Genomic DNA, 11,940 nt, shown 5'->3' on the forward strand with positions numbered 1-11,940 from the left:
GTCATTTAGAATGATGACAGTACAATAAACCAGGTGTCATTTAGAGTGATGACAGTTAGAACAGTACAATACACCAGGTGTCATTTAGAATGATGACAGTACAATACACCAGGTGTCATTTAGAGTGATGACAGTACAATACACCAGGTGTCATTTAGAGTGATGACAGTTAGAACAGTACGATACACCAGGTGTCATTTTGAATGTGGTTGGACATGGGTATAGATGTGGGTATAGATGGGGTATAGATGTGGGTATAGATGTGGGTATGGTATAGATGTGGGTATGGATGTGGGAATAGATGTGGGTATTGATGTGGGTATAGATGTGGGTATGGTATAGATGTGGGTATGGATGTGGGTATAGATGTGGGTATAGATGTGGGTATTGTATGGATGTGGGTATAGATGAGGTTATAGATGTGGATATGGTATAGATGTGGGTATGGATGTGGGTATAGATGTGGGTATAGATGCGGGTATGGATGTGGGTATAGATGTGGGTATAGATGTGGGTATGGATGTGGGTATATATGTGGGTATGGTATAGATATGGTTATAGATGTGGGTACAGATGAGGGTATATGGATGTGGGTATAGATGTGGGTATGGATGTGTGTATGGATATGGGTATAGATGTGGGTATGGATGTGGGTGTAGATGTGGGTATAGATGTGGGTGTAGATGTGGGTATATATGTGGGTATAGATGAGGGTATAGATGTGGGTATGGTATAGATGTGGGTATAGATGTGGGTATGGTATAGATGTGGGTATAGATGTGGGTATGGTATAGATGTGGGTATGGTATAGAGTTGGTTGTCGATGTGGGTATATATGTGGGTATATATGTGGGTATAGATGAGGGTATAGATGTGGGTATGGATGTGGGTATAGATGTGGGTATAGATGTGGGTATAGATGTGGGTATGGTATTGATGTGGGTATAGATGTGGGTGTGGTATAGATGTTGTTATGGATGTGGGTATAGATGTGGGTATGGTATTGATGTGGGTATGGTATAGATGGGGGTATGAATGTGGGTATAGATGTGGGTATGGTATTGATGTGGGTATAGATGTGGGTGTGGTATAGATGTTGTTATGGATGTGGGTATAGATGTGGGTATGGTATAGATGTGGGTATGGATGAAGTTATAGATGTGGATATGGTATAGATGTGGGTATGGTTGTGGGTATAGATGTGGGTATAGATGCGGGTATGGATGTGGTTATAGATGTGGGTATAGATGTGAAGGTAGATGTGGGTGTGGATGTGGGTATAGATGTGGGTATATATGTGAGTATGGATGTGGGTATGGATGTGGGTGTGGATGTGGGTATAGATGGGGTATAGATGTAGGTATAGATGTGGGTATGGTATAGATGTGGGTATAGATGTGGGTATGGTATAGTTGTGGGTATGGATGTGATTATAGATGTGGGTATGGATGTGGGTATAGATGTGGGTATAGATGTGGGTATAGATGTGGGTATGGATGTGGGTATAGATGTGGCTATAGATGTGGGTATAGATGTGGGTATGGATGTGGGTATGGATGTGGGTATGGATGTGGGTATAGATGTGGGTATGGATGTGGGTATGGATGTGGGTATAGATGTGGGTATGGATGTGGGTATAGATGTGGGTATGGATGTGGGTGTGGATGTGGGTATGGATGTGGGTTTGGATGTGGGTATAGATGTGGGTATAGATGTGGGTGTGGATGTGGGTGTGGATATGGGTATAGATCGGGGTATGGATGTGGGTATGGATGTGGGTATGGATGTGGGTATGGATGTGGGTATAGATGTGGGTATAGATGGGGTATAGATGTGGGTATAGATGTGGGTATGGTATAGATGTGGGTATAGATGTGGGTATGGTATAGTTGTGGGTATGGATGTGAGTATAGATGTGGGTATGGATGTGGGTATGGATGTGGGTATGGATTTGGGTATGGATGCGGGTATAGATGTGGGTATGGATGTGGGTAGGGTATAGATGTGGGTATAGATGTGGGTATAGATGTGGGTAGGGTATAGATGTGGGTATGGATGTGGGTATGGTATAGATGTTGTTATGGATGTGGGTATAGATGTGGGTATGGTATAGATGTGGGTATGGTATAGATGTGGGTATGGTATAGATGTGGGTATAGATGTGGGTATAGATGTGGGTGTGGATGTGGGTATGGATGTGGGTATAGATGTGGGTATAGATGTGGGTATGGATGTGGGTATAGATGAGGGTATAGATGTGGGTATGGATGTGGGTATAGATGTAGGTATGGATGAGGGTATGCATGAGGGTATAGATGTGGGTATGGATGTGGGTATGGATGTGGGTATAGATGTGGGTATGGATGTGGGTCTGGATGTGGGTATGGATGTGGGTATGGATGTGGGTATGGATGTGGGTATAGATGTGGGTATAGATGTGGGTATGGATGTGGGTATAGATGAGGGTATAGATGTGGGTATGGATGTGGGTATAGATGTGGGTATAGATGTGGGTATGGATGTGGGTATAGATATGGGTATAGATGTGGGTATGGATGTGGGTATGGATGTGGGTATAGATGTGGGTACGGATGTGGGTATGGATGTGGGTATAGATGTGGGTATAGATGTGGGTATGGATGTGGGTATGGATGTGGGTATAGATGTGGGTATAGATGTGGGTATAGATGTGGGTATGCATGTGGGTATAGATGTGGGTATAGATGTGGGTATGGATGTGGGTATAGATGTGGGTATAGATGTGGGTATGCAGACTGGTTAGCCACTGCTTTCCCTCATGATGAGTTCAGACGTTTTGTCAAGTTGCCCATCCTTGGCCTAGACGGTGGAGGGTTGAGACTGGATCCTCCAGAAACAGACAGACAGGCAGGCAGGAAGACAGACAGAGACACAGACAAGTGTAACAGACAGGCAGACAGATAGACAGGCAGGAAGACAGACAGAGAGACAGACAAGTATAACAGACAGGCAGACAGATAGATAGACAGGTAGGAAGACAGACAGAGAGACAGACAAGTGTAACAGACAGGCAGACAGACAGATAGACAGGCAGGCAGACAGACGTGTAACTAACACACAGTTTTGTTGTATTTCATTCTTCTGTGATGTGTATAATTTGTAATATTGGAATGCTAAAAGCCCATAACCGTGTGTGTGAGGTGTATACTTTTGTACCGCTGGGTGCTGAAGGGTGTAGTGCGTAAAATTTGTCTCTCATTTGTTGCAACACTCACTGCGAGTTCCAAACTGCCTCTGGAAGCAACGTCAGCACAAGACCTGTTCATCGGGAGCTTCATGAAATGGGTTTCCATGGCCGAGCAGCCTCACACAATCCTAAGATCACCATGTGCAATGCCAAGCGTTGGCTGGAGTGGTGTAAATCTCACCGCCATTGGACTCTGGAGCAGTGGGAACGCGTTCTCTGGAGTCATGAATCATGCTTCACCATCTGGCAGTCCGACGGACTAATCTGGGTTTGGCGGATGCCAGGAGAACGCTACCTGCCCAAATGCATACTTCCAACTGTAATGTTTGGTGGAGGAGGAATAATGGTTTTGGGCTGTTTTTTGATGGTTCAGGTTTTCCCATTAGTTCCATTGAAGGGAAATCTTAACACTACAGCATACGATAATATTCGAGACGATTCTATGCTTCCAACCTTGTGGAAGCATAGAATGCCCTTGTTTCAGCATGACAATGCCACCGTGCACAAAGCGAGGTCCATACATAAATGGTTTGTCGAGATCTGTGTTGAAGAACTTGACTGGCCTGCACAGAGCCCTGACCTCAACCCCATCGATCACCTTTGGGATGAATTGGAACGCCGAATGCCAAGCAGGCCTAATCACCCAACATCAGTGCCCGACCTCACTAATGCTTTTGTGGCTGAATGGAAGCAAATCCCCGCAGCAATGTTCCAACATCTACTGGAAAGCCTTCCCAGAAGAGTGGAGGCTGTTATAGCAGCAAAGTGGGGACCAACTCCATATTAATGTCCATGATTTTGGAATGAGATGTTGGATGAGCAGGTGTCCACATACTTTTGGTCATGTAGTGTACATGTTGATGATAATGTGTTGATGATAATGTGTTGATGATAATGATGACAATGATGATAATGTGTAGATGATGATAATGTGTTGTTGATAATGATAATGTGGTGATGACGATGATGATAATGTGTTGATGATAATGTGTTGATGATAATGATGACGATGATGATAATGTGTAGATGATGATAATGTGTGTTGATGGCGATAATGTGTTGATGATAATGTGTTGATGATAATGTGTTGATGATGATAATGCATGATGGTGATAATGTGTTGATGATAATGCGTTGATGATCATGTGTGATGATGATAATGTGTTGATGATGATAATGTGTTGATGATAATGTGTTGATGGTGATAATGTGTATTGTTGTTGATGATAATGTGTCGATGATGATAATGTCAGGTTATGAAAGTGATGAAAATGCCCGATAATCCATATGTAGTTACTGGATTAGATTGAAATGATAAAATAATGATCAAATATATTGACATGTGTTTAATATGGACTAAGTGTGATGGTTTGTTGTGTTGCTGGTAGTTGATGTGCTGTCTCTTTTCTGTCCTCCTGTAGGTATGGAGGACAGAGCCAGCGCAGGATCTTGGGGAAGTAGAAGTGCCCCTTCAAAGGTGAGGAATCAGCTGTGCTTAAAAACTGTAGTAGATATCTTTTTTTTTTACATCTATTCTACAATACATTACAATACAATACATTACAATAAAACACAATACAACACAATACAATACAATACAATACCACACAATACCACACAATACAATACATTACAACACAATAAAACACAATACAACACAATACAATACAATACAATACAATACAATACCACACAATACAATACAACACAATACAATACAATACAACACAACACAACACAATACAATACAACACAACACGATACAATACAATACAACACAATATAATGCATTACAACACAACACAATACAATACCACACAATACAATACCACACAATACAATACCACACAATACAATACAATACAACACAACACAATACAATACAATACAATACAATACAACACAACACAATACAATACCACACAATACAATACAACACAATACAATACAATACCACACAATACAATACCACACAATACAATACAATACAACACAATACAATACAACACAATACAATACAATACCACACAATACAATATAATGCATTACAACACAACACAATACAACACAACACAACACAATACAATACAACACAATATAATGCATTACAACACAATACAACACAACACAACACAATAGAATACAACACAATATAATGCATTACAACACAATACAATACAATACAATACAACACAATATAATACAACACAATACAATACAACACAATACAATACAATACCACACAATACAATACCACACAATACAATACAATACAACACAATACAATACAACACAATACAATACAATACCACACAATACAATATAATGCATTACAACACAATACAATACAATACAATACAACACAATATAATACAACACAATATAATGCATTACAACACAATACAGTACAGCACAATACAATACAATACAATACAACACAATACAGTACAGCACAATACAATACCACACAATACCACACAATACAATACCACACAATACAACACAACACAATACAATACAACACAACACAATACAATACCACACAATACAATACAACACAATACAATACAATACCACACAATACAATACAATACAACACAATACAATACAACACAATACAATACAATACCACACAATACCACACAATACAATACAATACTATACAATACCACACAATACAACACAACACAATACATTACAACACAACACAATACAATACCACACAATACAATACAATACCACACAATACCACACAATACAATACCACACAATACAATACCACACATTACAACACAACACAATACATTACAACACAACACAATACAACACAATACATTACAACACAACACAATACAATACAACACAACACAATACAATACCACACAATACCACACAATACAACACAACACAATACATTACAACACAACACAATACAACACAATACAACACAATACATTACAACACAATACAATACATTACAACACAATACAACACAACACAATACAACAAAAAATACATTACAACACAATACAATACATTACAACACAATACCACACAATACACAACACAATACAACACAATACAACACAATACATTACAACACAATACAACACAACACATTTGCATTACATTTTTACATTTGAGTCATTTAGCAGACGCTCTTATCCAGAGCAACTTACAGTAGTGAGTGGATACATTTCATACATGTTTTTTTTATTTTTTTATTTTTTCTGTGCTGGCCCCCCGTGGGAAACGAACCCACAACCCTGGTGTTGCAAACACCATGCTCTACCAACTGAGCTACAGGGAAGGCCAACACAACACAACACAACACAATGCAGAGAAAAACAAGTGCAATGCATTATAGCCTATGTACAACAAAGGTCTGTACTGTCTATGTGAAGTGATTTGAGGTAAGGATGTTTAATAGCTTATGTGTCATCAGAGTGAGCTGTGTGAAGGAGACATCAAGGACACACTAGGCCCTGTTTCTCCTATAGGCTGTATTTTCTGTAGGCCATTATGTATAGATGGAACACTGTGTAGGCCATTATGTATAGATGGAACACTGTGTAGGCCATTATGTATAGATGGAACACTGTGTAGGCCATTATGTAGAGATGGAACACTGTGTAGGCCATTATGTATAGATGGAACACTGTGTAGGCCACTATGTATAGATGGAACACTGTGTAGGCCACTAACCCGGTACATTATGTATAGATGGAACACTGTGTAGGCCATTATGTAGAGATGGAACACTGTGTAGGCCATTATGTATAGATGGAACACTGTGTAAGCCACTAACCCATTATATTATGTAGAGATGGAACACTGTGTAAGCCACTAACCCATTATATTATGTAGAGATGGAACACTGTGTAAGCCACTAACCCATTATATTATGTAGAGATGGAACACTGTGTAAGCCACTAACCTGGTACATTATGTAGAGATGGAACACTGTGTAAGTCACTAACCCATTATATTATGTAGAGATGGAACACTGTGTAAGCCACTAACCCATTATATTACGTATAGATGGAACACTGTGTAAGCCACTAACCCAGTATATTATGTAGCGATGGAACACTGTGTAAGCCACTAACCCATTATATTATGTAGAGATGGAACACTGTGTAAGCCACCTGTTAATGACGGGGGAAGGGATATAAACCATGCCAACAAAGATTTGACTATGTTAATACATTGCTTAACATACTTGAATGGGCCTCTACATTTCACAGGCAGTATGCTACAGAGACGGTTAGCATATGGTAGGCTTGAGCGGTATTCGGGTTGTCATACATTCGACCTTGTGCAATACCTGGATATTCAGTAATACTTGCACTGAACATAGGGGGGCGCTATTCTCAAAACCCACTGAGCCGTTGTAATCCGAAGGTTAGCAATGCTAACAAGTACATGTACATTCCCATAGAGAATGCTAACTAAATGCTAACATGCGCATTGCAAACACGTTATATTATCTGACTACACTATTTTCAGGACAGACATCCTAGCTCATAAAGTTAAACAAGGAACTCAAAAATACTACTCACAGTTTGCTGCATAAAACAAATATTAGTCTGCAAGGCTCATGATCCAGGAGGGGATTCTCTGCTGTTACCGTCAAGTGAAGCTTTATTTTGGAAGAAGCTAACCACTTAGCTAGATGGCTAACTTATCTCCTAACATATTGCACAAGTTGACTGCAGTTATTTACTTAAAAAGTATCTACAAATATTCAAATGTGTTAAAAAAAAAACGTCAAAGGAATAGTTTCAACAGTATTGTAAAACCATCCCATTGGGTATACCATTGGAGGCTGCTGAGGGGAGCAGCGGTCTAAGGCACTGCATCTCAATACAAGAGGCATCACTACAGACCCCCTGGTTTGAATCCAGGCTGTATCACAACCGGCCGTGATTGGGAGTCCCATAAGGGAGGTGTAAAATTGGCCCGGCGTCGTCCAAGGTTTGGCTGGTGTAGGCCGTCATTGTAAATAAGAATTTGTTCTTAACTGACTCGCCTAGTTTAAATAAAAAGTAAAACATTTGTTTTTATTAGACTAATAATAATCATGGTTGGAATGGAGCGAATGGAATGGCATCAAACACATAGAAACCATCTGTTTTAATGTTGTTGATATCTGTCACAGGCGTCGTAGCGAACAGACCAAGGCGCTGCGTGTAGAGTGCTCATTCTTAATTTATTATAGGAGAACGCTTAAACAGAAAAATAACAACTCCCAACAGTTCCGTCAGGTAAAACAACTAATACGGAAAACAACCACCCACAAAACCCAAAGGAAAACAGGCTGCCTAAGTATGGCTTCCAATCAGAGACAACGAAAGACACCTGCCTCTGATTGGAAACCATACTCGGCCACACATGGAAAATGAAACATAGAAACAGAAAACTAGAACGAATTCCCCTAGAAACAAACCAAACCCTTTTCACTGGTCAGGACGTGACAATATCTTTCCACTTATTCTGCTCAAGCCATTACCACGTGCCCGTCCTCCCCAATTAAGGTGCCACTCAACCTCCTGTGTGATATACGGTATATATGGTGTACCATCCAAGCCTAGTATTGTCAGGCATAGATGTTGTAAATGTACTTTCTCATAACTAGTTTGGCCTCAGAAAATACCTTACCCTCCTCCCAGTCTAGAGGACTTGGACAGTTATACAAATAACTAGGTTAGTATTTTTTTTACATGGGTTAGTGTTAGTGTTTCGAACACGGGTAAAGTTGTAACCAGTGTTAGCATACACTTGTAAACCAGTGTTAGCATAATGGGTTAGTGTTTCTCTAGCTGTTTCTCAAACTAGACACTCTAATGTACTTTTCCTCTTGCTCAGTTATGCACCGGGGCCTCCCACTCCTCTTTCTATTCTGGTTAGAGCCAGTTTGCGCTGTTCTGTGAAGGGAGTAGTACACAGCGTTATACGAGATCTTCAGTTTCTTGGCAATTTCTCACATGGAATAACCTTCATTTCTCAGAACAAGAATAGACTGATGAGTTTCAGAAGAAAGTGCTTTGTTTCTGGACATTTTTAGCCTGTAATCGAACCCACAAATGCTGATGCTCCAGATACTCAATAGTCTAAAGAAAGCCAGATTTATTACTTCTTTAATCAGGACAACGGTTTTCAGCTGTGCTAACACAATTGCAAAAGGGTTTTCTAATGATCAATTAGCCTTTTAAAATGATAAACTTGGATTAGCTAACACAATGCGCCATTGGAACACAGGAGTGATGGTTGCTGATAATGGGCCTCTGTACGCCTATGTAGATATTCCATTAAAAATCAACCATTTCCAGCTACAATAGTCATTTACAACATTAACAATGTCTACATGATGTTATTTTAATGGACACAAAAAGGAGCTTTGCTTTCAAAAACAAGAACATTTCTAAGTGACCCCAAACTGTTGAACGGTAGTGTAGATGCATCCTCATCCCATTGTAGATGACTTGAACAGTTATAAAGAAAAGCTAGGTAGTGGCTTCCCTTTACGGCGGCTTCTAACAGTTAGCAAAAAATAACACTTTTTCTTTCTGTGGTCAGTTAGCTTTAATAAATGCAGAAGGTTATTCAATTACAATCAGAAGATTTAGCCTATCTGAGTTGGGTGTGTATCTATCAAATGTTTGTTATCAAACATTTTTACATTTACATTTTAGTCATTTAGCAGAGGCTCTTATCCAGAGCGAATTTACAGTAGTGAATACATTTCATTAAAACAAAAAAAATCGAACCCACAACCCTGGCGTTGCAAACACCAGTGCTCTACCAACTGAGCCACACGAGACCACTCAAATCATGTTACTTCCTGTCATTATGTCCTAACACAGTCAGTACTGTTCCAATGTCAGTCTCTTGTCAGTCTGTACCATGTCATTGTATCACCTCAGGAAAAAAAAAAAAAAAACGGTCTCTGTGTTGCAGAGTTATGCTGACGGCTCCCAGTACGCTCACATGACTAGCCGAGACATGGGCTCACACTCGCACGACAACATCTCTCCTCCATACGTCAACTCCAGACTAACAGGTAAGAAAGAGCCTCTCAATCTGTTGTGATATCACCTGTGTGTTACCACAGCCTGCTCACTTGTGGGAAGAAAAGGTTACAACACACATTACAGCTGTTACAGTGGCGAAAAGGAAGGAAAGTGGAAAGCACTTGCCATTCAACAACACAAAAGAATTGTGAGAAGTTATGACACAAGTGTTTTTCTAATTGTTATCTATCCAGTCTTGTTTCAAGCGTCAGAAATTACCGAGATCTGTCTTGTAAACCAACTTTACCCGTGTTCGAAGAAAGACATTACGACTCTTGCAGTTTTTCTCTCACCCTATCTTTTCCTGTAAGTGCCTCACACGGTCAGTCCATGCCTGGGGCATTAGCTAAACAGCTAACACACTGTAAAGGAGGCATAAGCTAAACAGCTAACACATTCTAAAGGAGGCATAAGCTAAATAGCTAACACATTGTAAAGGAGGCATAAGCTAAACAGCTAACACATTGTAAAGGGGGCATTAGCTAAACAGCTAACACACTGTAAAGGAGGCATAAGCTAAACAGCTAACACATTCTAAAGGAGGCATAAGCTAAACAGCTAACACATTGTAAAGGGGGCATTAGCTAAACAGCTAACACACTGTAAAGGAGGCATAAGCTAAACAGCTAACACATTGTAAAGGGGGCATTAGCTAAATAGCTAACACATTGTAAAGGAGGCATAAGCTAAACAGCTAACACATTCTAAAGGAGGCATAAGCTAAACAGCTAACACATTCTAAAGGAGGCATAAGCTAAACAGCTAACACATTCTAAAGGAGGCATAAGCTAAATAGCTAACACATTGTAAAGGAGGCATAAGCTAAATAGCTAACACATTCTAAAGGAGGCATAAGCTAAATAGCTAACACATTGTAAAGGAGGCATAAGCTAAACAGCTAACACATTGTAAAGGAGGCATAAGCTAAACAGCTAACACATTGTAAAGGAGGCAATAGCTAAATAGCTAACACAGTGTAAAGGGGGCAATAGCTAAATAGCTAACACATTGTAAAGGAGGCAATAGCTAAACAGCTAACACATTGTAAAGGAGGCAATAGCTAAATAGCTAACACAGTGTAAAGGGGGCAATAGCTAAATAGCTAACACATTGTAAAGGGGGCATTAGCTAAATAGCTAACACAGTGTAAAGGAGGCATTAGCTAAATGTACAGCAGTCAACACATTGTAAACATCAGGTCACATAGCATGTAATTTCTCAGCCCCTATATTTTCCCCGACATTGGCATCTGACTGGTGAAGCTGAGGAGTATTTCTGTCTGTAATAAAGCTCTTTAGTGGGGAAAAACTAATTCTGATTGGCTTGGACTGGCTCCCAGTTGGTGGGCCTATGCCCTTCCAAGGCCCACCCATGGCTGAGCCCCTGCCCAGTCATGTGAAATCCATAGATTAGGGCCTAATGAATTTATTTCAATTGACTGATTTACTTATATGAACTGTAACTCAGTAAAATCTTAGAATTTGTTGAATGTTGCATTTATATTTTTGTTCAGTGTATTTCCTCGCCGTCAAGGTGTGTGTGTGTGTGTGTGTGTGTGTGTGTGTGTGTGTGTGTGTGTGTGTGTGTGTGTGTGTGTGTGTGTGTGTGTGTGTGTGTGTGTGTGTGTGTGTGTGTATACGT

General features: G+C 40.0%; 1 protein-coding gene across 3 annotated transcripts in view; it reads left to right on the plus strand.

The window, feature by feature from the left end:
* LOC106572331 (transcription factor 4) overlaps nucleotides 1–11,940 on the plus strand; it is a 513,525-nt gene that overhangs the window by 94,210 nt on the left and 407,375 nt on the right. For all 3 annotated transcript variants that reach the window (XM_045694032.1, XM_045694014.1, XM_045694023.1), the window contains exons 4-5: nucleotides 4,648–4,703; nucleotides 10,187–10,289. In XM_045694032.1, the coding sequence (XP_045549988.1) occupies nucleotides 4,648–4,703; nucleotides 10,187–10,289 (159 nt within the window). The remainder of the gene's footprint in view (nucleotides 1–4,647; nucleotides 4,704–10,186; nucleotides 10,290–11,940) is intronic.

The sequence above is a fragment of the Salmo salar genome, chromosome ssa01 (assembly GCF_905237065.1).
Source record: "Salmo salar chromosome ssa01, Ssal_v3.1, whole genome shotgun sequence".
In the NCBI taxonomy this organism is placed as follows: Eukaryota; Metazoa; Chordata; class Actinopteri; order Salmoniformes; family Salmonidae; genus Salmo; species Salmo salar.